Below are 27073 nucleotides of genomic sequence, written 5' to 3'. Positions count from 1 at the left end.
CGATCTTCCTCAGTGAGGATCTGATATCCTAGATCATTATCACACATTATCCATGGGGCAATGTCTTCATTTGTTATGTATGAACAACCCCTAGATGTTGAAATAACTGAACAGAATCATTTTCATCCTTGTCATCATCAGGATCCAAAGAAATATCCATTTCCGTTCTCAGATCTTTCCATTGAAACATCAGGCCAAAGTTTTTTCCAGCATTTGATAAGGGCAGTCTTGTCAGTTTCGTCCCAAGGTGCAGCAGAAAAATAAATGACTATCTTTATGTTGACATTTTTAAGAAGGTCCATAAAGTTTGATTTTTCTTTAAGTGCCCCTTGTTGTTCTAACAGTGAGATTATCAACTTCTTTCTGTACCGTCACTGCACAGCCTCTATATGTTGTCCTTGATCAATGAATAAAACTGCTTTTTCTTCCAGTCCTTGATCCCTTAAATATGTTTTAACTAAGGGAACAAACGAGATGAAAACCAATCTTTAAAAAGAGATGAGCTCATCCAAGCTGATTTTTGTGACGTGTACTTAGCTAGGAGGGCATTTAAGTTCACATTTTTAAGAGTGCTGGGCTTAGTAGATTTTCCTATGATTAACAGTGGTAACTTTAAATTCCTGGATGCGTTACTGCCCAAAAGCAATGTCACTCTTTCTTTACTCGATTTATGTCCTTTAGCTGAAGAGCCAAGTTTTGAGGCAAATGTTTTTTTTGGGTAACATTTTGAAAAATAAACCAGTCTCATCAGCATTAAAAATTTGGGATGGAACTAAACTTTCTTCACTAATAAACTGGAGAAACTGTACTTTAAATTCTTCGCTTGCAGCACAATCACCAGAAAGACTTTCACCTGTAATTCCAATCTGTCAGATTCCATGATGATCCTTCCACCTTGATAACCATCCTGAGCTCGCAGTAAAAGGCTGGTCACCTTCTAACTTTTCGTTAAGGCTAAGAACCCTTGATTGAAGGATTAGGCCTGAAAGAGGAACCCTTGCTCTCGTTCTTGACAAAACCAAATGTATAAGGCCTCGTCCAAATTTTCATTTTTTGCCTGATTAATGATAGCTCTATTTCCTAAGCTGTCTTTGGCCACCATTTTTGCTCAAAAGTATTCAATTGCTTTCCTATTGTTTTTTTCCAATCGGAAACAGTTTGTTTTGCCACCCCTATATCAAGAGCAATATTTTTTAAACTTTCCTTAATTTTTGTTCCATCGATACGGTAACACTCTTTCTTTTTGTTGCCATCTTCTGTTAACCCAAAACCACAAAAAAAAAAATAAAAACAAGTAAAAACACTAAAGAACTGAGGTAAGGTGCATACTTGGACAATGCTAGCTGCAGCTGTCAACTGAATAGGCCAGCACTCGAGATTACCCTATGATTGTCTTCCACCATACCATGTGGTCCAGTCAGATTTCTGGAGGTCACAACCATAAAACAATAAAAACAATTAGCAGTCCCCTGTTTATTAGGCTTTTCTGTTAGTGCAATCTATTATAAAGTGGATAGTAAACACAATCTTATTGATTTTGCAATAATACTGACAGCTGGAATTCTGTGGGTTTTTACGTTATTATGATGAAATGTGTTTCCCCTTCCATGAAATCTTCAATCATATCAAAAGCATAATTTAGCAGTCCCCTGTTTATTAGGCTTTTCTGTTAGTGTTAATTCAGAATGTTCTCTTCATTTCTATTTTTTAAGTTTCATAACTTGTTACTCCATTCTCACTTTCATTGCAATTTGTGCGTGCGGTGTTCTTTGTTATTGATTGCTTATCTTTTTTACTGTTTTAAATTTTAAACCCCCTCCCAAATGTCAGTGAACAGAAATATATTTTTTTTTGATACAATTTTTCCCAACTGAAAATCCAGTCTAGATTAACAGAAAGTCCAGATCATCGGGGTACGGATTAACGGGGGTTCTACTGTACATGCATACATACAATACACACATATGCACACAAAATATACAATAAAAAATAATTGACAGTGCAAAAAATGTTCTATATGCCAGTTGAAACTGTTATGATATATAAATTAATTCCTGTAGTAGCACGATGATAAAGCATTGATTAATTTATGTGTGTGCGCGCTTAAAGGGCATTTATGCAGGACTAAAATTCAAAAAGATGTGCACTATACTGTGTTTTTGGTTGAAGACAAATTTATTGAATTTATCTAAGTTATATTCTGTATAAGTTTAAAAGTTAATGTTTATAGGGGCATCCATGGCTGGTTTGCTTTCAATAAGCAGGCCATGACAGAAATATGACCACTTTGTAATTCATAATAGCAGATGCCTCTCTGACAAAGTTTTTACTGTAAAGAGGTTTTCTCCAGAATTTCTTTTTTATATTAATCTTATGGGTGTCAGTACAGTCGGTCCTCGTATAACACGTGTTTGCATTACACGAATTCGATCATACACGATTTATAAATAGGGGAACGTTATCTTATATAACACGAACCGAATTCGCTTATGCACGATTCGCCTTTGTGTTTACAAGAAATGGCAGTCGAATGCGGAATCACCCCAACTGAACGCAACACGACAGGAACGAAGAAGATTCTGAAAATGTATTTGTGTTTTATATCAGTGAAGGGGAAACACATTTCACCATAATAACGTAAAAACCAACACAATTCCAGCTATCCATATAATCGCAAATGCAATTAGATGGAGTTTACTACCAGTTTATAACAGATTCCCCTAGCAGAAACGAAACTGGAAATTGTTTTTATTGTTTTATGGTAGTAACCCCCAGAAATGTGCTTCAGTAAAATGTGAGGTGTTAATAGTGTATCTCGGCCTTTACGGTGTTGTTTATTCAGTTGCTATACGCGCGCAGCTTGTTTATGTGTATTAAGCGTGCCTCCTCGTTTTGTAATTGTGCTTTATTCCCTAAAAATTAGTAAAATACTTAAAAGGTGTGAAAATGAAGCTCCTGGCGAAGACGCTGCAGATTCAGAGAGAAAAAAAAAGCAATATCGATAAACAGAGGCGGACTGGGTCAAAAATTCTTACCCGGGAAAATTTATAGTGGCCTCGTACTACGGTTTATGGCCAAAATCACACCGGCCTTTGGCCCACCGGGATTTCCCGGATAAGGCTTATGGTCAGTCCGCCTCTGTCGATAGAGAAAAAATATGAAATTGTGAAACGCTTTGAGCGAAATGAAAGACCATGTGATATTGCACGTGCTACAGACCTAAATGAGGCAACGCGGAGAATTACAAAGAATGCAGAGAAAATAAAAACAACTTTCATAGCGGGAACAACTCAAAGTGTAATTAAAATCCATTAGATTAAGACACAAAGAATTGGAAGAGATGTTTGTTGTTTGTTATTTGGTTTTTAGGAGCATTAGCAACTAAGGCCATATTGCTCCGGGGATATGCCGTGGTCATTCCCTGACCTTTCCCCAGCCTCCCTATTTGGTGGTCACGGGCATTGGAAGAGATGGAACGGCTGTCATCTCTTTGGATAGAAAATCAAACAAAAAGCAAGTTTGCTTACGATAGAAGCAAAAGCATTAGCAATATTTTATTACGACTTACGTATTATAATTTATACTTACGTATTATAAAATACGTAAGTATTTTATTACGACTATTTTATTTAATATAATAAATTTTTTACGAATAAAATACTATTTTATCCGTAAAAATACTTTTTAGTATTAAAAAATACTAAAAATACTTTATTATAATATAATATTATTTTTATTACGTATTTTAATCGTTATAAAATATGTAAGTATTTTATAACGATTAAAATTACCCGATTATTTATTGTGTTTGGTAATGTTTTGGTTCCAAATGTGTGTTCAATCTTGGGTGGTCGGCACCTAACCCTACTTTTCCCATAGGGGCTGTTGTTTATATTGCACGATTTTGCATTGCACGAGGGTTTCTAGGAACGCAACTATCGTGCTATACGAGGACAGACTGTACTTGATTTTGGTTCTGTGTATGAGCACAGTGTCTTTGTGTTATTCTGGACTACGGTTTCTCAGTATTGTAGGATTTTTGTGGTGGTGTACTTCTCTTTGTGAGTATTGGCTTGCTGGTTAATTTTGTTTCTTTTTATATTTCATTAGGATTATCTAACTTTGTTTTATTTTTATTTAATAATATCTTGAATGTAGCACCTCACAAGCATAAATTGTTGCAGCTACAACAAGTTCTGCATTGGTGTAAACGTATTAATTAATTGTTAGCAAAGTTTAGTTAGTATAAATTCAATAAATTTACATTGTTGCACTTACTATAATGTAGTGTGCATCCTTTTCAAGAATATAAACAGGTGAGTGAACTGTTCAGTATAATCAATAACTCTTGAAGACTATTTGGCTGATTTTTTACTTGGTAGGAAATAAGTAGTGAATTGATTAATAACTTTACAATATTTTATTTTTGTTAAAAGAGTTTCTACACTGGTATTCAAAAGCCAAGGAACAAAACCATAAATCAGAAACTTTAATTTGATTATGACAAATGTTTAGTGATAAAGCATTTTAATGTGCTTAAATAATGCATAAAGACAGGACAAATTTTGATCTGAATTTACAGTTATGCAAATGAATTTATAAATGGAATGGATTATTGAAGACATGCCATTCTTAATGGCATGTCTTCGATAATCCCTCGAAACATACCATAATAAAACGTGATCTCTGTCGGTATCATTGCAAGTGTGATATCTGCTCTTTGTGCAAAGAACAAGACTTAATTAGTGCTGGAAGTATCAATTTCTGTTCTTACATAAGTGCTGACAAATGTTAAGTGAGATTTCTGGAAAGGGGTGTCCCTCTGAGGTGCCTAGAGAACCCTATTGAAGCATTCCTTGTGGTTGGATTGGGGCTCCAGAAATCTGACTGAACATTCCATATGGGCTGTATGCTCCTGAAGGTATTAGTTTACTAGAAGAACCTTATGGGAGCATGTATTATTGTCCACTGGGTACCCTTCATGAAGGCAAACAAAGAATCAAAGATCTCATTTCAATATCCTACAGCCATGAGTTCTTTGAGGAACTCCCCAGTTGTACAGTATAGCCATTGATAATAATTCCAGCCCCATTTGTTAAATCATAACCTCCAAATGTGAATTTTTTTTTTTTTTTTTTTTTCAATTTTAGCTGGACAAAATCTGGTTTCTCTTTCCCTCCAGATGAAAATATGTTGAGAATCCATTTGAAGACTATATCTCAACTCATGATTAATGATCACTTAAATTGTTATTTTAATTTAAAAATGTATTTGTATTTTTTAGCTTTTGAATACTGGTATAGTTACATCCAACTGTTTCCACAGCAAAAACAGTGTATGGTGTACCATAATCTTTATGTTCCCTAAACATTTAATTGAATAAATTTCATTTTCAATTGCTGATTGCAGTCTTAGATCACTCTTCTATTTCAGCTATTTGCTGCCTGAAATAGCTTTGAACTTGGACTTTATATATATGTTGGAAGAAGAAGCCATCCATCCAGCTGTCTCTGTTATCACTTCTGATGTATTAGCTGCTGACTTGCGCTGGACTCTCTTTTTTGCTGCTGCCAAGAGCTATCGTTATGACTCTGTGCTTCGTCCATTTCCCTCTTTGTTTTATAGGCCAAACTCTGAAGAAAAGGATATTGAAAAACTGGTATATATATTTTTCGCTGATTGATATATCACTTTGCACTTTTTAAAAAAAAAATAAGTACATTTCTTTTTGTGATCTCTGATATATATGAACTAAACTATTCTTTTGATGTGTGAGACTGACTACATATTCACTATTTAACAGCCACCCAAAAAAGTGCTTCACCTAACTGACACAATGCTCTGCAAGGCCCATTGCATCTGTTAACTTTTCAAATGCTCTGAACTTCTATTTTTGATAGGATATTATTAGGATATTTCTAATTTGATAGGATATTATGATGTGGTTACAAAGGAACTGGATGCAAAAAATAATTTTGATATCATATATTTGAATTTCAGGAAAGCTTTTGACACTGTTGCGCATGGAAGACTATTGTACAAATTGGAGCAGAATGGTATTAAGGGTTAGTTGCTACAATGGATAAAAGGATGGTTGAGTGGGAGAAGACAGAGGGTGGTAATTAATGGGTGCTGCTCTTCGTGGACTAATGTTATTAGTGGAGTCTCACAGGATTCGGTGTTGGACCCTCTGTTGTTTTGTATATTTATCAATGATATTGATGAAGGTATATCAGGCTTAGTGTCAAAGTTTGCTGATGATACAAAGGTTGGCATGGTTGTTAATGACAGTAATGGCAGTGTGCTACTGCAACAGGATCTAGATAATTTGGGCAGATGGGCTAAGAAGTGGCAACTGAAGTTTAACCTTGACAAATGCAAAGTACTGCATATGGATAGAAGTAACCCCAGAGAAACGTACCAACTGTGTGGTACTACACTTAAGGTGGTAGAAAATGAAAAAGACCTGGGAGTAATTGTGCAGTCAGATATGAAGTTTTCTGAGCAATGCAGACAGGCTGCCAGGGCAGGTCATGGGGTTTTGTCAATGATATATAGGAATTTTGCTAGCAGGGAAAAGGATGTGATTGTCCCTCTGTATAAGGCAATGGTCAGGCTATGCCTTGAGTACTGCGTACAGGTCTGGAGGCCTCATTTTAGGAAGGATGTAGATTTGCTTGAACGTGTACAGAGAAGGGCAACAAGATTGGTGAGGGGAATGAAGGGATCCTCTTACCAAGAGAGGCTTAAGTTCTGCAAATTGCAGTGGCTGGAGACTAGGCACCTGCACAGTGATCTGATTGAGGTGTATAAGGCCTTGAATGAGTTGAGCATGCTGAATTCTGATGGGATCCTTCCACTTGTTCAGATTACGAACCGAAGAGGGCATAAATTCAAATTAAGAAAAGACAGATGTTAGATATGCGGAAATTTGCCTTTAGCCAGCGGGTGGTTAATTGATGGAACAAACTTCCATCTGTCGTTGTGGAAGTTGATAGGTTAAATAAATTTAAGGAGGAACTGGACAGGCATTTGGAGGGAATGGTGTTATTTTTTTTTATTTATTTATTTTTTGGCTGATGCTGCATAAGCTCATACAATTGCTTTTACTTTTGCTATATTGTTGATGCCTTAATCATGTTAAAGAAATATTGGAGCAGAATTTTAAAAAATGCAAAATAAATTCTTTCAAAGTATAAAACTGCAAGTGCAAAATGTGGTGCAGCTGCACAAGTTATATGTGCCTGATGATTGCTCCCCACACATCACCTCAAAAAGAATTACTTTTAAACAAGTAACATTACTGAAAGCCTATGCTTGTTATTTGTTTAAAATATGAGATACCTATAAGCCAGCCTGTTTCAAGACTTACTGGTCTCCCATTAGATATAAAAATGTATATGACAGTTCACAAGGAACTGCTTTATTATTCAAAAGATATCAGAGATATGCTAATTAAGATGGGGACAGTAAATCAGTAAAAATGCAAGGGATAGTAATGTATTGTACTCAAAAGATGTCAGGACAGGAAGGGGGAGGAGTATGCTCTTGGTTAAGAAGCACATAAAATCTAAGGCTGTGCATCCAGTTGATATTGGGTGGCCAGTACAATGTTGAGTCAGTTTGGTGTGAAAAGCTTTGGAAAAACAAAAATGAGAGTAGGACGGCCAAGCAATTTTAATTGATGATATGAGCATTCAAAAGCAATAAATCTGTGATCTTATAACTAATACATATTCTTTTGTTCTATTTGAAGTTATAAGCATATACAGGGTGTCTCAAAAATACACAGCATAACTTCAGGAATGGGTTCCTCATATGTAGACAATAAAAATATTTTAAATCAACATAGTTCCGGAAATGCTTGGTTTCCGAGTTTTGAAGGTCTGTCTATGACACTTAACTGTTCACATCACCTTTTAGTAATTGTTCAAGATGTCCACCTTCTGCCTGAATACAGGCCTTGCATCGACGTCTCATGGACTTGCAAAGATGATGCCAAATTCCTGGCATGTTTCGTATTGTCTCACAACCTGCCATAATTGCATGTGGGTTTTCCTCAGCCCATACATGCTGATTGTGAAAATTTTGGATTCCGTCTCGTGTAAACTGTGCTTCATCTGTGAATATCACTAAGGCAGGAAAGTGAAGAGTTGTACCACACTGCTGCAAGAACCACTGGCAGAACATTACTCATGTAGGGTAATCTGATGACAAGGCCTGTACCCGTTGCAGATGGTAAGGATATAGTTGGTGTTCTCGCAACACTCTCCAAATAGTCGAATGTTGAACAGCCATTGCTTTGTTATTCTGTGTGTGCTGACTCCAGGAGTGGCATGCATAACATCCAAAATCTCCTCTACTTCAGGAGTCGTAGATCTCGGTCGTCCTCTGTCGGCAGCAGCAGGTGTAAAGGTCCCATGTTCACAAAGTCGGCAATGGATACCTTCAAACGTTTTCCTGTCTGGACATCTTCATTCTGGGAACCTTTCGTGGTACAAATGACGAGCCTCGAGAGCATTGCCGTCCACCAAACCATACATAAAGTGCATATCTGCTTGCTCCTGATTTGAGTACATGGTCGGAATGGAAAACCACCAGATTCTTTCAGTACCTTGTGATGAAGGAAATTACCTGCGGGAGATAGGACATTCCGGTTAATAACTCGGGAACCAAGCATTTCCGGAACGATGTTGATATAAAATATTCTTATTGTCTACATATGAGGAACTCATTCCTGAAGTTATGCCGTGTATTTTTGAGACACCCTGTATATCTATACATACTTGCAGTACATTCCAACTCTACATTTTTTTTTTCTTTTTTCAATTAAAGAAGGCAGTCCCAGCCAGCTTTCCTGGCAGCCTCACATATATTGCAATACTGTACAGGTATTTTCTAGCATAACATATACAGTCAGTCCTCGTATAGCATGATAGTTGTGTTCTTAGAAACCCTCGTGCAATGCAAAATTGTGCAATATAAACAACAGGCCCTATGGGAAAAATAGGTGCCACCCACCCAAGATTGAACACACACATTTGTAACCAAAACATTACAAAACACAATAAATAATCGTAACAAAATACGTAAGTATTTTATTACAACTATTACGTAATAAAATATTGCTAATGCTTTTTCTTCTATCGTAAGCAAACTTGTTTTTCATTTGATTTTCTATCCAAACAGATGACAGCCATTCCATCTCTTCCAATTTTTTGTGTCTTAATCTAATGGATTTTAATTACATTTTGAGATGTTTCTGCTATGGAAGTTGTTTTTATTTTCTCTGCATTCTTTGTAATTCTCGGTGTTGCCTCATTTAGGTCTGTAGCACATGCAATATCACATGGTCTTTCATTTTGCTTAAAGCATTTCACAATTTCATATTTTTTCTCTATCGACAGAGGCGGACTGGCCATAAGCTTTACTGGGGAAACCCCAGAGGCCGGGGTGATTTTGGCCATAAACCATAGTATGAGGCCACTATAAATTTTCCCGGGTAAGAATTTTTGATCCAGTCCGCCTCTGTTTATCGATATTGCTTTTCTTTTTCTCTCTGAATCTATGTGTGAATCTTTTTCTCTCTGAATCTATGTGTGAATCTTTTTCTCTCTGAATCTATGAATTATGTGTTATACTTCTCAACAAATTTTTAACATAGATGAAGCAGGACTTTTGTGGAAACGAATGCCTAAAAGAAGTTTAATATTGAAAGAAGAAAAAAACATGCCTGGTTTCAAACCGGCGAAGAATCGGTTGACTTTATTGGTGGATGGTAACGCTGCGGGGGATTTAAAATTAATACCCCTTTTAGTTTATTTGGTAGAGGGCCAAAGTTCAACTCAAAATCCACGAAAAGCAGAGAGTTACGAAAAGTTACGAAAAGCAGAGAGTATATTAACACTCTCTGCTTTTAAAGTATATTAATTAACTGTGCATATTAATCGAATTCCAGAGGGTATATGGCATATAACTGTATACGCCATATTTAGTTCTTTCAAAAACCAGAAGGTATACGCTATTCGCCTTAAAAAAATCCAGAGGGTATACACCGTATATCCTCCACTCCAGCGCTGCATGCACCTGTTCTTACTCTTAACAGAACACAGCCCATGTATTTACAGTAACCATCCAGTCAACCTTTAAATTTCTGCAAATTCTCAGCCTTAACAACCTGTGAAGGCAACTTGTTCTAACAAGCAACAACTTACAGGCTAAAAGAGAACTTCATACAATCTAGTGTAAACCTCTTCCTTTTTATTTTGAATTTATTCTCCCTGGTTCTAGAATTCTTTATTATAGCGAAAATTCCACCTTTGTTCCTTTTACTAACCCCTCTCAGCACCTTATAAGCCTCAATCAGAACCTCTCTGAGGTACCTGATTGCCGAGTTTATAGCCCACATAATTGAATTCTTTCTTCGTACAGTCGCCCATTTGCCAATCTCACCACATGAGTTGCTCTTTGTATCCTTTTTTAAAGGTTTCCATAGCTGGACACAGTAATAAAAATGCAGTCTCACAATTGCCTTATACAGTGAGATTATGACCTTGTCTCTGCAGGATATTATTTGATAAACCATTGACAGGACACCTTGGGCTTTCCTGGCTGCCTATTTACAATGTTCAGAAAACTTCATATCTGCTTGTATCATAACTCCCAGATCCCTTTCTTCCTCTACTGTTTTTAATTTGAATCCATCAAGTGTATAAGTTATTTTGGGGTCGCTATTTCCCCAGAGTGAGACCTTACATTTTGCTGCATTAAAATATAGCTGCCACTTTTCTGACAGTTCTTGAAACTTGTTCAAATAACCTGAAGGAGTGCTGCTTAGCACTGATCATTAATGCCTCTCCCAATCTTTGTCATCTGCAAATTTTGACATCATGTCATTTATTTCTTTGTCAGTGCTATTTATGAAAACCAGAAACAGCAGTAGTCCAAGAACTGATCCTTGGAGGACCCCACTTCTGGCGTTACACCAATCTAAACAATATCCGTTAATTCACAACCCTCTGCCTTCTGCAGCCACCCTGCAATCTGTCTTTCCAATAATCCCAACGTGTTCTAGCTTATACAGTAACCTCTCATGAAGGTCTGAGACAAATGTCTTGCTAAAATCCAAATAAACTATGTTGAAATTGTTCACCTAGCTCATGTAACTGTCAGTAACTGTCAAAATAGCTTGCCTGGTTTTCCCTTAAAACCATGTTATGTGTCCTTCAGAATGCCATTTTTATCTAATTATCCCTGGATTTTACTCTAAGATATTCCTTACCCAGTCAGGCTATCCAGCCTGTGGTTACTAATTTTACTCTCAGAACTGCCTTTATGTATTGACAATACATTGGCACTTCTCCAATCCAAAAGAATCTCTCCTAATTTCAAAGATGCTCTGATATTTAACCACAATGGTTCAGTACACTCTCAGGCTGCCTCCCTCAAAATTACTGGGTATATGCCATTAACCCCAGAAGCCTTACTTGCCCATATGCTCAAAAGTTTTTCTAATAAAGAATCACCTGTAATTTTGAAATCACTGATTTCATATAGCTGCTCGGCCTTATTCACATAGAATAAGGCCGAGCATAAATCTCCTCAGCATAAAGACCCTTTATGCTGAGGAGAGGCTAATTAGTAGTTACAACTACTAATTATCAGATACAAGGCCTGACGTAGCCAAGTGGTCAGGAGCACGAGTGCAGTAGCATACGCTCTTTGAGTGGACCGGGGTTCGAGCCCGTGACTGCTAAATATGATTAACAATTTGTATTGATTGATTTATTGTAAACTCTACTGACCTGATGGTCATGCCTGAGTATAAATAACTTTTATATTGATATCATAAAACTGTGCAGTTTTATCATCCACACACTCTGGTAGACCTGTGCAGGCATAACTGACAGATTTACCGGAGCTTGTAGATGCACTATGGGCATCTGGTAGACCTGTACAGGCATGCCTGCCCAGGCATAACTAACAGGTTTACCGGAGCTTGTAGATGCACTATCGGCATCCGGTAGACCTGTACAGGCATGCCTGCGCAGACATAACTGACAGGTTTACCCGAACACGTGTAGCGGCCTTTAAGCTCACAATTCATGGCCTAAGAGAGGAATGGCATTTGAAATTTGAAGCCATAACACAAAAGCTGCACAGAGAATGGACAGCCCTCCTTAATGATTATGCCAGCAAATGGAATTACAGGGCATGGCAATAAAGTTCCCAGACTGGTGCAATAAAAAGAACACAAAGTTTGAAGGAGCTTAAAAGTGGTTTTATTTATTTTTACTCAAAAATAATCACCACCTGATTGAATGCACTATTTACACCATTCTAACAGTTTCTGAAAAAGTCAGAAAAGGTATCCAAAGAGATAATGTTCAGTTCAGCAGTTATGTTTTTCTTCATGTCCTCAAAATCCTGAAATCTCTCCTTCACGGGCAATTTGGAAAAGAGGAAGAAGTCCACCGGTGCTAGATTACCTCCCTCATCAGGAGGACACCTTATTTCCCCATCCTTCCTACTTCCTTCCCCTCCTAAACTATCTTGTTCTTGTATCCCTTACTCTCACTTTTTTTTTTACTTGGTTTCCATCAGAACGCTCAGGTGACTCTGGCAAAAAAGTAGCCAGAAATTGATGGACTGCCTGTGGCTCACCTCCCTGTGGTGGTGGTGGTGGCAGGCAACGTAGAGTCCCACTAGGGGCCAAGTAGCCAGAAGAACAACACACCATACTACACAAACCACACGCTACACATACATTTCTGGCATTTACGGAGTTCTGTTTACTTCACAAGAGTACTGATGGCGCAGTTGTGGGAACCACTGGTGGCACCCTACACCCAACATTATGCCACTACTATGGTGCTAAATTGGGAGATTAGGGTGAATGGTTGATCTGTATAATGTCATGTTTTATCAGAAATGTCTTCACAACAAATGCAGATTGGGCAGGGACAGTGTCATGTAACGAGCTGCCTTTCACTCAAAATTGCAATGTCACCCAGGAAATGCACTTCAATAGTCTTTGAAGCACCTGAATGTAGGATGCAGCATTGACTCTCTCTCCTTCGGGTACAAATTCCTTGTGAATTGTCCTCTGTTTGTCGAAATGATCAGCATCATCTTGATCTGGACGTGTAAACCAAACTTTTTGGGCCGTGCTGATGATTTTGAAGTCCACTGCATGCTCTGATGCTTTGTCTCTGGGTTGTACCAAGACACCCAACATTCATCTCCCATGGCAACACAGTCGAAGAAATTAGAATTTTCTTGACAAGTCTGGATGAAGTTTTCACATGATGACACTCATCTTTACTTCTTGCAAAATTTTCATGCAGAATTTGATGAATCATCACCTTATTCATATCCATCTCATCAGCCATCATTCTGAGGTCCAAGCGACCATCTCTTGCCACAATTTTCTGAGCTTTTGTAGCTCTGTCCTCATTTCAGGAGGTTGACAGATGCCCACTCTCTGGGTCATTGTGAACATCCTCACGGCTGTCGTTGAACTACTTGTACCTTTCAAACACACTGCTACAACTTAATGTTTCATCACCATGAACAGTTTTTTACATTTCATATATTTCTGTTGCAGATTTTCTCAGTTTAATGCAAAATTTGATATTCATTCGTTATTTCTTTGCAAAATCGTGACACAAAACATTAATGCTACTAACAAAACTGATTGTTATTTGCAGCTCCACTCCACTATCAGCTTCCTCCACTATCCGTTGGAGGAAGTTTGAACTGCAACATACCACTTCTGTTTATTTTCATACTCATTGAACATGTCCGCAACAGCATCAGTCTGGGAAATTTATTGGCACACCTCGTATGTTGTCATTCCTAATGATACAGTTCATTTTCCATTTCATGTATAAGCATCTGGTTCTACCATAGACTGCTATAAAGCTACAGTTCCAGCAGAATACAATGACACCTCATATAGTCAGAGCATTAATGGATAATAATTGAATTATTAATGAATAATAATTCAAACTAAATGCCTCCACAACACAGTGTTATGAAGGTAGGCAGTTTGAATAAATTTAAAGGTTTGGGCGAATTATTGGAAGGAATGGAAAGCATTTGAGGAGGATATTTTATTATTATTATTATTAATTTTTGCTGTATAAGCTTTTCTTCCTTGCATTGTGTTGCCGATACCAAATTCTCCTGGAATGGGCATGTATTGTTGCTTGCAATATCATTTGATATCACCTCACCCGACTGGCCCTAGATTTTAACTTTGCGATTTTAAAAAAGTTTTAGCTCTTTTTGAATTGGGCTTTGAGTGTACCAATGATGAACCTTTTATAAGCAGAAGATTGCAATTCTTAGTAATTTTATTTCTTCATTTTTTAATAAAATTGGAAATTTCACAAATATTGTCTTTTTTAGCCACTGAAAATACTCATTAATTTTAATGAAAAAAGTTCTAATTATACTTAAATTTTCAGAAAAATTTCTTATCTTAAAACAGAACTTTTCATTGCACAAAACTTCAGCATTTCTCCAAAATAACAGATTAAGCCAATATTTAAAAAAAAAAAAAAAAACACGTCAAAATTAATGCATTTAAATAAAAAAAAAAAAATGTAATAAATTTCTTTTAATGCTTTTGACAAAATAACGAATATTATAAACATAAAATCATTCTTTTTTTTTTTTTCCCCCCTCCTCCTTCCAAGTTTCTTTTTACTACATGTGCAGTCAGATATGAAGTTTTCTGAGCAATGCAGACAGGTTGCCAGCTTTTGGTGTTTTGTCAATGATATACAGGAACTTTGATTGCAGAGATAAGGAGGTAATTAATTATCCCATTGTACAAGGCAATGGTTAGTTATATCTTGGGTACTGCATACAGGCCTGGAGGCCTCATTTTAGGCGAGACGTAGATCTTACTAGAACAGGTACTGAGAAAGGCAGTGAGATTGGTGAGGGGAACAAACAGGTGGTCTCACCAAGAAAGGCTTCAGTTCTGCAAATAGTAATGTCTGGAGTTAGGCCCATTCTAGGTGATCTGATTGAAGTGTTTAAGGCTTTGAACGGATTGAGCACACTCATTGCTAATGGCATTCTTCCTCTTGCTCAGACTACATGCCCAGAGAGTGGGGTGCTCATGGTCAGCCGTGGTAGTACATACTGAAAGTGGTCCGAGGAGGGGGAACCCACAAACCACCAGCGAGGTGTTGGACGACTACGGCTCACCGATGCTCGAGGTGAACGAAGGCTCTCCTGGATGGTACTTGGGAACAGAAGGGTGACTGTGGCGGAACTTGCCGGTAATTGGAATGCTGGTGATGGGAGTAATGTGTCACAACACACAGTATATTGAACCCTGTTGAAAATGGGGCTGCATAGCCGCAGGCTGCTCCAAGTGCCAATGCTAACCACAGTTCACCGGCAACAGCACCTACAATGGGCACGCGAGCATCGAAACTGGATCTTGAATGATTGGAAGAAGGTCATCTGGTCCTATGAATCATGTTTTCTGTTGCACCACATGGACGGCCGGGTATGTGTGTGTCATTTACCTGGGGAAGTGATGGCGCATGGATGCACTGTGGGACGAAAACAAGCCGGTTGCGGCGGTGTCATGCTTTCGGCGATGTTCTGCTGGGATACCCTGGGTCCAGTCATCCATGTGCTGGGCACTCTGACATCTCTACCACCTACCTAAACGTCATTGCTGACCAGATATACCCTTTCATGGCAACGGTCTTCCCCTCTGGCAGTGCCATCTTTCAGCAGGATAATGTGCCATGCCACACTGCCTGGATTGTTCGAGACTGGTTCGCGGAACATGAGGAAGACTTCTAGGTATTGTTCTGGCCTCCAAATTCCGCAGACATCAGTCCCATCGAGCATCTGTGGTTTGTGTTGGAATGGCAACTTCAATTTGTGGCAGCTCAACCACGGACCTTACAGGAGTTAAAGGATCTGCTGGTTATGTGTTGGTAGCAGATACCACAAGACACATTTAGAAGGCGCCTCCATAGCCAGGCTGGCAGGAGCAGCAGTGTGTAGCACATGCTTCTTGATTAGACTGGGGTTTGAGCCCGTGACTACCAAGTACGGAATGCAGAAAGGTCAGGAAATGACCACCGCATATCCCCGGAGCAATATGGCCTTAGTTGCTAATGCTCCTAAAAACCAAATAACAACAACAACAAATTTGGAAACCTTGTAGCATCCATGCCTTGCCAGGTTCAAGCTGTTTTGGCTGCACGTGGAGGACCGACATCATATTAGGTAGGTGGTCATAATGTTTTGGCTCATCGGTGTGAGGGAACATAAATTCAAATCTAGTAAGAATGGTTGCAGAAAAGGTGTGTGGAGGTTTGACTTCAGCCTGTGGGTGAGTAGTTGATTGTTGGAACAAACTTCCATCTGTTGTGGAAGTAGGTAATTTCAGTAAATTCAAGAAAAATTAGACAAATTATTTGAGGGGATGGACAAGTAAAGTGAAATGTTTTTTTTTTTTTTTATATGGCTGATGCCTTATAAGCTTGCTTTCTTGCATCATGCACTACTACTACAAATAATAAATTTCCTGGAGTTAGTTGATTTACTGTTTGTGGCCACAAATTCTACCAGAATTTCTCTTATTTTCCATGAGAATACCTATATAGGCAAGTTTGAACTTTGAGAAGATTTAGGATAGAGGAAAATATGCAATTGTGATGAAAAGCAGCATTTTTCAGTACATGATAAAATGCAGTTGGCCAGATACAATGGCATAACATAAATGATATCACATCTCACATTCCCATTCAGCTTACACACAGTGAACAGCAATACAAATGGACAAAAGAAAAAGTAACACATGCAAGACAAAAGACACTATTAAGAAGGTACAAAAAGTAACAACTGCTAATCCCCGACCAGTGAGTCACCAGGATTAAATGTTTTCCACTGGTCTTGTCAGCCAACATGATTACTACCACTGGGTTAAAAGCAAAGTGGATATCAGTTGTGCTCAGAATATTGTCAAACTAAAGGAACAAATTTGAGAAAAAATTCAGAAAATCCTGACAAATATGCTGTGAAGCATAATTAAAAACCATAGAGATCATGTGCCCTATTAGAGTATGTATCCATGGATTATTTAATACAAAATGTATATTTAATTTTTATAGCCCATACTTCCTAAATAGTATTTCTATACTTTTTCTATTGCCTGTTTGCAATAGAAAAAATTTCTATTGTGCCAGATTATTATTAGACTTTTTTATTTAGGGTTTGTCTGTGTACTAAACATGTAATATGTTTAATTATACCAAAGTATTGCAGTGCATATTGGTAGTAATGAGAAAAATCTCCTCCAGAAAATGATTGGATATTAAGATAAGCACAGTTATTTCAAGGTTGTTTTTTTTTTTTTTTTTGGTATGTGTGTGTGGATGATACCGATATTTAAATTGTGCATTTATTTTATAGCTTTTGTCTGTCAGTTTAATTTTGAATTTGTTCATTACAGATTATTAAAACAGGCATTAGTAATTACAAAGTTAATTTATTTGTATTCAAATATATGAAGTATTTGTCAATAATGAGTTTTAATTCTCCCTCCCCTCCACTAGCATGATGTAATGTATAACGTACCATCCTTCAGTTTTCTGACCGAAGATAATCTTTTGAATGAAATACCACCTGATGGGTTAAATCTTTTGCATTGGTGTTTAACATGTGGCAATTTTTCTTTATACCAAAGAAATAAAGAAGTGGTACGTATTTGATTTATTTTATCTAATAAAAATTATTGTTTTTATTGGGTAAGAATTAATGCTAATTGTTTTTTACTCCAAATTAATTTTAAGTGAAGAATTGTATAAATAACTGAAAACAAAATTGAAAAATTGAGTTACATCTTGTTGTTAAATAAGGATATATAAGAAGAAGAAAGAAGCATGACAAAAACTGCTGCTTGGTAACAGTAGTACAATGAAACTTCCAAATAGCAGACACAGTAATGGGATGATTTACTTTGTCCCTTATATAAAGATGTCTGCTGCAATACTTAGATATATATAATTGACAATGAACATTAATAATTACTATGTTGAAAGTCATTAATACACAGCAATTGCTTATATATGGTGTTTGATAATGGTGATTAATAGTCTGTTAATAACACTGACCAGAATGAATTTTACCTCCACTGATATATTAGCTGTTTGCAGTCAATTTTTATAATTCTGAAAATTTCACATCATGTCATTATTTGTACATATACATATTCTAAGTGGTAGTGAATCATCAACCAGCGCAATACCACCACTTGGCTTATTGGGGGCTTGAAGTAGTAAAACCCATGTTTAGTCTCCAGAGCAAAGCTCTGCCAGCTCTTCCCCCCATATCTTCCATCATACTGTATAATTGAAGTCTTTTGAAGTTATGATGGGCATCATGGCAAGATCCAATCTTCTTTACATTTTGAGGATACTGCTCTAAAACAATATTTGCAGCCCAGCCACTAGATACTACTACACTCGTAGTCCACCAGACTGAACCGAACTGATTGGTAACTCTCTCTCTCAAAGACATACAGATAAACTGGAGGAAATCCAAGTACTGTGTATGTGGGGGCATTGTCAAAGCCATGTTATATCAAGGAGCTTGGTATATTTTTGCTGTGTGTACACCAGATCCAAAAAGTTCATTAATTCATACATGTCCCTCCTCATCCCACCTTTTCTATACTATTGAATACATCATGAATAGTCAAACTGATAGAACAAACATATCTTCAGAAAGATCTAAACCTCCCAGACACTTCCTCATTCATTTCACAAATATACATAGTTTCAGTTTGTCTCAATGATATTTATTTCCACTTAGTCTGCTAAGTCCCACTTTTTCTGATAGAATTCCAATTACCAGTTTATTTAACCACTGCTCATCTCAATTGTCCTAATTATTCACTATGAAATTCCTTTCGCTTCAAAGGTTGTACTTGTGTATATATCCACTCTAATATTCCCTGTCAGAGACTTAATACAAATTTGGAATCTTTTCTTTTCAATCTTCTCTGTCTTAAATTTTCTATACTCCATTCTGTCAAATTCATATGTTCCCCTCTATCAACTTCCCAATTCCACTAATCACTTGTAACTCTTTGACTTCCATTCTTTGAAGTTTGACTTTTCCAGTCCAACTTTCTTATAGTGAGGTAATTTTCCTTGGTGATTTTAATGTTTACAACTCCAGCTGGTTTCGGTTTTCTACACACACACACACACACACACACACACACACACACACACACACACACACACACACACACACACACACACACACACACACTCTCTCAACTCATTTGGTCAAGATGCTGAGGCTTTTGGAATTATTAATGACCATTATTGATCATTTACCTACCTGAATACCAGACAATCCTAACCACCCAGCCAACACTCTTGATCTTTTTCTCAAGAACAAACCTTTCAATACATAGTTGAGGTGAGTAGTCCTCTAGGCAGCTCAAATCACAACTTAGTGACAGTTTCTTCTCCAGTGGAATCTTGTGACCATTGTCAGCCTCATGTTGTTTGGAATTCCAAGAATGTGAATTACAAGAACTGCAAGATTTATATTCTTATTTTTGTTGGTCGTGTTACTGTTTTAAATGTTCTGATATCAATGTTTACTCAAATCATGTCAGTAAAATTATGCTTGCAGGGATGAAATCCTTTATTGGAATAAAGGATTCCACACTCCACTTTAAAATTTCATCCTTTCTCTAAATTTGTTTTCCAATAAATGCACTAAGACTGTTCAAGATAAGAACGTTGCACATCATAAATCGCTTGCACCCAAGTATCCAGGTTTATTTTCTGCCTACACAAAATCTCGAACCAATTGTAAAGCTGTTATTAATCAGTGTAAGAGTAGAAAACTTGCTTCTTTTTCGGGCAGTAGTCAAACATTCTGGTCTCTTGCTGGAGCTGTTGGCTGCAACTTTTTCCCATCTGTACTTCCACATTTGTTAGGTAGGAGTACAGATGGGGAATGAGGTGGTAATGGAAACTGATGGTTCTATCAGTTTCTATTGCCACCCCAACTAAAGATAAAGCTGACTTGCTAGCATCCTGCTTTTCTTGTATTGGTAATGTTGGTAGACCACTTCTTGCCATTCCTAATTCACTTCACTCACTCAGTGCCTCCTGTGGTTTTCTGTCAAAAGGATGTTAAAAGAATTTTGAACAATCTTGACGCCAAGAAAGCTCCAGGTCCTGATGGTATTTCTCCATTTGTTCTAAAAATCTGTGCCCCTGAGCTTAGCCCTACTCTGTGTCACGTTCATAATTTGTCCACTTTCTTATTCCACTGATGTTTTTCCTTCTACTTGAAAATTTGCTCATACCAGCCAGTTCCTAAAAAGGGAAACAAATCCCTCTCATCCAATTATTGTCCAATTGCACCTTACCTCTACTCTTTCCAAAATAATGGAAAAACCCATTAAATGCAAACTCCTAAACTCTCTTTGCACCTTTTGCCTGATCACTATTGCCAATATAGGTTCCATCAGTATCGATCCACTAGTGCAGCTGTTCCCAAAGTGTGTTCTGCAGACCACTGAGGGTTACTGTGACCCTTTCAGGAGGTCAGCAAGGTAAAAACTATTTTCATAATAATACTAAGATGTTATACCAAGACTTTAGGGTCCTCAATAATTTTTGTGTGTAAAGGGATCCCGAGACCAAAAAATTTGAGAACTCTGCACTAGTGATATATGAGGTATGGCTATTAAATAATGAGACTGTTGCAATATAAAAAATATAATGAAATATTTCATACCTTACGTGTTATCCATTCGAGATTTGCCTTGGGCATGCATATGCTGTTCCATATGTTTCTTCTTAGCACAGAAGCATTTCTAGGAGTCATCTTATATAAGCCCTTTTAGCACTTCGGTCACCTGTTTTTTTACTTAATGTCTTTAGTGGACTGAAAATGTTCACTGAAGACATTTTTAGTCTTCGGTGGTCATTTTCAATCATTCTGTTAAGTAGACTTTTCAGTTGAGGGAAGAGAAAATAGTCACAAGGGGCTAGGTTTGGCAAATAAGTTGCATGTTCATACACAGATTTTTTTTTTTTTTTGTGAGAAACTGGTGAACAGAGAGCATGTTATGTGTTAGAGCATTGTCTTGGAGCATCTGCCCATTCTTCCACAATTCAGGTCTCTTCCTTCAAATTTTTTTACACAGTCTTGTCAAATTTTCAGTGTAGTGTAGTATATTTGAGTGACAATTCGATTTGGTAGGACATATTCAGCCATAATTTCTTTAATATCGAAGAAAACATGAAGCATGGTTTTCATTTTTGATTTTGTTTATTCTTGCTTTTTTTTGATCTGTGGGATAGTTTTGTTTTCCAATACATTAACTGTCTTTTAGTTTCTGGTTTGTACTGGAACAGCCAAATTTAATTGCAGAGAATTGCAGTACTCCAGAAAGTCTGGATCATCTTCTTTTTTTTTTTTTTTTTTTCAAAACATTTTCACAAACTTGGAGTCTTCTCATTCTTTAATCGTCATTCAAAATTTTTGGTGCCATCTGGGTACATACACGCTTTTCTCATGCCTAAATTTTCACTTAAAATTTATTTAATTATTTCTTTGTCCATATTGAGTTCTGATGCAATCACTCAAATGCTTAAATGACAATCAGTTCTAATCGGTGCCCTTACCTGGTCCTCATTTTCATCAGTTTTCACGGATGCCGAGTAGCCCAGCCGTTCATCTCCTTCCATATTCTCTCTTCCTTCTAAAAATCTTTTATGCCATTCAAACTCGCGAGCTCCTAGCATAATATCTGCCCCATAAACTTGATGTGACAACTCATAACTTTGTTGGTGTTTTCTTTATTTTCATTAAACATTTGAGGTTGATTCGCTGTTCAGTTCTTTTGTCTGTCATTTTTCTAGAAAACTGCAAAATCACATGGTAATGAAAACCTGTCTCGCAGCAAAGCGAATAAGCATGTTGGAATGCCATTTTGTGGACTTTTAGGGAAAGGTTCAGGATCAACTGCTGTGCCTTTTGTTTCACAGTTGGTGCTTGGTGTGCAGTAGCTGCATGTGCAGTCTCATTATTTAATAGACACACCTTGCATGTTGGCTTATGTTACCATCTATAGACAAGTTTAATAGAAAAGTATAGTGAAACTCAAGCTATTGCTCTTGACATTTCAAAGGCTTATTTTTGATCATATGTTGAATAAAGGTCTTCTAAATAAGCTTCCATTTATGATTGTGGACTTGTTTTTGTAATTGGGTATCCAGTTTTCTTGCTGACTGCTCACTGCAGTAATGGTATGTGGCTCTCTGTCTTCTAACTCTTCCACTGATTCTGGTGTTAGCATTGGTAGAGGCATATGATGCAAGAAAGCAAGCTTATATAGCATCAGCCAAAAACAAAAAAAAAAAAACCCTTCCCATTTCACCCATCCATTTCTCCAAAAGTTTGTCCAGTTCTTCCTTGAATTTATTTAAGCTATCAACTCCCACAATGACAGATGAAAGTTTGTTCCGACAATCAATCACCTGCTGGCCAAAGGCAAATTTCTGCACATCTATTCTACAACTGTCTTTCCTCAATTTAAATTTATGATCCTCAGTTGAATAATCTGAGCAAGAGGAAGAATCCCATCAGCATTGAGCTTGCTCAAACCATTAAAGGCCTTATACACATCAGTCAGATCACCTCATAGGTGCCTAGTCTCCAGATGCTGCAATTTGCAGAACTCAAGTCTTTCTTGGTAACAGCAACTCTTTGTTCCAATCAACAATCTCGTTGCCCTTCTCTGTTCTCATTCTAGCAGCTCTACATCTTTCCTAAAATGAGGCCTCCAGACCTGTATGCAGTACTCAAGGTGCAGCCTGACCATTGCCTTATACAAGAGGATAATCACCTCCTTATCCCTGTTAACAAAATTCCCATGTATCATTGACAAGACCCCATGAGCCTACTCTTGCAGACTGTCTGCACTGCTCAGAAAACTTCATATCTGACTGCACAATTATCCCCAGGTCTTTTTCATTCTCCACTAGCCTGAGTGTAGTACTGCACAGTTTAAGTTATTTTGGGGTTACTGCTACCCATCTGTATTACTTTCAGTGTTAAACTTCAGTTGCCCTGTATGCCCAACATTTTTAGATCCTGTTGCAATAGTAGTAGTAGTGGCATGTGATGCAAGAAAGCAAGTGTATGAGCTTAGGCAGCATCAGCCAAAAAAAAAAATCACAGCATTCCCTCCAAATGCCTGTCCAGTTCCTCCTTAAATTTATTTAACCTATCAACTTCCACAACGGCAGATGGAAGTTTGTTCCAGCAATTAACCACCCACTGGCTAAAGGCAAATTTCCGCACATCTATTCTACATCTGTCTTTTCTTAATTTGAATTTATGCCCCCTTAGGTCCGTAATCTGAACAAGTGGAAGGATCCCATCAGAATTCAGCATGCTCAACCCATTCAAGGCCTTATACACCTCAATCAGATCACTGCACAGGTGTCTAGTCTCCAGCCACTGCAATTTGCAGAACTTAAGCCTCTCTTGGTAAGAGGATCCCTTCATTCCCATCACCAATCTTGTTGCCCTTCTCTGTACATGCTCAAGAAAATCTACATCCTTCCTAAAATGACGCCTCCAGACCTGTACGCAGTACTCAAGGCGTGGCCTGACCATTGCCTTATACAGAGCGACAATAACCTCCTTTTCCCTGCTAGCAAAATTTCTATATATCATTGACAAAACCCCATGACCTGCCCTGGCAGCCTGTCTGCATTGCTCAGAAAACTTCATATCTGACTGCACAATCACTCCCAGGTCTTTTTCATTTTCTACCACCTTAAGTGTAGTACCACACAGTTGGTACGTTTCTCTGGGGTTACTTCTACCCATATGCAGTACTTTGCATTTGTCAAGCTTAAACTTCAGTTGGCACTTCTTAGCCCATCTGCCCAAATTATCTAGATCCTGTTGCAGTAGCACACTGCCATTACTGTCATTAACAACCCTGCCAACCTTTTGTATCATCTGCAAACTTCGACACTAAGCCTGATATACCTTCATCAATATCATTGATAAATATACAAAGCAACAGAGGACCCAACACCGAACCCTGTAGGACTCCACTAATAACATTAGTCCACGAAGAGCAGCACTCATTAATTACCACCCTCTGTCTTCTCCCACTCAATCATCCTTTTATCCATTATAGTAACTTACCCTTAATACCATTCTGCTCCAATTTGTACAATAGTCTTCCATGTGCAACAGTGTCAAAAGCTTTCCTGAAATTCAAATATATGATATCAAAATTATTTTTTGCATCCAGTTCCTTTGTAGCCACATCATAATATCCTATCAAATTTGTCAGACAAGACTTTCCCTTAACAATCCCATGCTGTGTCTGAATTATTGCTGCAGTCTTGTCTAGATGATCCTGCAATGCATCTTTAACCAGTGACTCCATTATTTTACCTGGAGCAGAAGTTATACCAACTGGTCTGTAATTACTCATGTCACCCTTCGATCCTCCTTTGTGAATTGGGGATACATTGGCACATCTTCAGTCCGTGGGGACCTCCCCTGAGTCCAGGGATGCTCTCATAATTATGGCTAAGGGTTTGCTTACTTCCTTTACTACCTCCTTTAATATAGCTGGATAGATTTCATCCACCTCAGGTGCCTTTCTTATGTTTAACTTGAACAATTTCTCCTCCACTTTGCTCTCAGTTATTACAAAATCATTAAGCACCCTGCTACAATTTGATAAACGTCTGGCATTTTCCTTCCTTAATAACTCCTCATGTATGAATGTAGATGCAAAATACTCATTCAGATTGTTTGCTATCTGAGCAGGATCATCGACAGTCGAACCATCAATATCAAGTGGACCAATCTGATTCATCCCTTTTCTTTTAGAGTTTATACATGAGTAAATAAATCCTTGCTGTTTTTCTTAGCATGCTTTGCCAAAGATTTCTCGTAATCTGCTTTCGCTTGCCTAATCTCCTTTGTTACTTGATTTCAGACTAGCTTATATCTGCCACAGGCTTCTGTGTCACCTGATAATTTATATTCATCCCATGCATTTTTATTCTCTGCCACGAGTCACATTAGTTCATTTGACAACTACTTAGGCCTAAACCTTGAACAATATTTCTTAATAGGTATGAACATCTAGTAGCTTCCATGATTAATTTCTTGAATGCTTCCCGCTTAGAATTTGCTGTTGGTAACATCATCAGTTGTTCCCACTGTACAGAATTTAAAAACTGTCTGAGACTACTGTACTCACCTTTAATGAAGCAAAATCTCTTCCCTTTTCCCCTGATGGTAATTATATCTTTAAGTAAATCGCACATCAGAATACTGTGATCACTGCCACCTAGTGGTTTCTTTATCTGCAAATTCTTAATACACTAATGGTCACTGCCGATAACCAGATCAAGAGTATTACCATCTCTTGTTGCCTCTCAAACATGTTGCTGCAGAAAACAATCATCCAATAAATTCACAAAATTCTTGCTAGTGTGCGAGTGATCAATCCACAAGTTTCAGTCAGTATCTGGGAAGTTATAATCCCCCATTATAAGACATTCTGATTTCTAGCCCACTATTTCTCTGTACAATTGTTCGTTGTACTCATTTGAGTCATTAGGCCTATAACATACTCCTACTCCTATTTTTGCTTTCCCAGTGCTTATGTCACACCACACTGAACATTGCACTATCCATCTATGTGAACTGGAAGCACTTCCGTTGATTTTATGTTTTCTTTACACAAGTCATCTTGCGTAAGGAAATATATATGTAATATAAAAAAATATACAGTATATGTATAAAATAATAGCATCGTGTATTAGTAGAACGTAAAGGGAAAGATATAACTTTTAATAATTTCTTTTATTCTGTATACTCATAAAACAGTAGTAAATAAAGTGTATCTATGTTAAAAAAAACTGTGAAAAAGGGGTAAAAATTTTTCAGCTACAACATGCTTTGCTTATAACTTGGGTATTAAAGTTGTCACGTAAAACACCCACATTATATCGAGGTTGAACTGTATTTGCTTCTGATGAAATAATGAAACAAGATGTTTGGAAACAACTGGCCTTGATTTTATTCAAGAAATTTATACATTCTTTGATATTAAAGATTAACTTTTTGCAACTATTTTTAAACCAGTATTATAATGTTTACTCCCTCCCAAATGTGATGCTGCTGCAATCATTGTCTCATTGCCAGCTGCAAAGTGCTTACTCCCAGTAAACTTTGTCAAGTAGTATTATATTTAACCACATCCAATTGCTTCTACTGATATATAAGCACTATAACCACATAGTACTTTGCATATACTTTATCTGTTCTCTTAGTGCTGTAAGTACAAAATATAGTAAGGATTAATTGTTCATAGTAATATGAATAATTTATCCTTAGTATATAGAATTTTAATTAATTAATTAATTATGGTATTTTTCTATATCTAATTATTCACACAGTATGAATGTTAAATTTATTTTTTAATGGTCAAGTTCACTGCCATCCAGAAATTAACTGGCCAAGTTATTGAAGTTCCACATCCTACTCATGTATTTGAAGTTTGTGCAAGTCCCATGGCTGAACAGCGCTTCCAAGATGCAAGGAAAGGAAGAAATGTACTGTATGCTTATCATGGGTCACGCTTAGAAAACTTTCATTCCATTTTGCATAATGGCTTGGTTGCACATCTTAATAAGGTAGTATAGCACTTTGTTATAGAAATTCTTGTGAATATATTTTTTTAAACATAAAAATTTACTAAATATACAAATAACAAGATTATTACTCATAATCATTCTAAGGGCCAAGCCCCATCACCATAGAGATTTTTTTTTCTCCACTCATCCCAGATTTGGGCCTTTTGTTTTGCCTTACTGTACAGGCTGGCCTCGATTAACGCAATTAATTTGTCCCGTGAGAGCATCGCGCAAAACGGAAACGCATTAATTGAATATAATAATCAATAGGAAAAATTATAATTGGTCCTTGACCTTCTGGAATGTCCATA

The 27073-nt window shown here is 37.3% G+C and overlaps 1 protein-coding gene across 1 annotated transcript in view; it reads left to right on the top strand.

Moving 5' to 3' along the window:
- The window catches only part of Parp16 (Poly(ADP-ribose) polymerase 16), an 88302-nt gene that overhangs the window by 10677 nt on the left and 50552 nt on the right, over positions 1–27073 (top strand). The window contains exons 2-4 of the mRNA XM_090377230.1: positions 5434–5659; positions 17598–17741; positions 26559–26762. Of these exons, the coding sequence (XP_090233356.1) occupies positions 5477–5659; positions 17598–17741; positions 26559–26762 (531 nt within the window). The 5' untranslated portion in view covers positions 5434–5476. The remainder of the gene's footprint in view (positions 1–5433; positions 5660–17597; positions 17742–26558; positions 26763–27073) is intronic.

Source organism: Mastigoproctus giganteus, chromosome 7 (assembly GCF_048544385.1).
Source record: "Mastigoproctus giganteus isolate SK-2022 chromosome 7, ASM4854438v1, whole genome shotgun sequence".
Taxonomy (NCBI): Eukaryota; Metazoa; Arthropoda; class Arachnida; order Uropygi; family Thelyphonidae; genus Mastigoproctus; species Mastigoproctus giganteus.
This window is presented reverse-complemented; position numbering and strand designations above follow the sequence as displayed.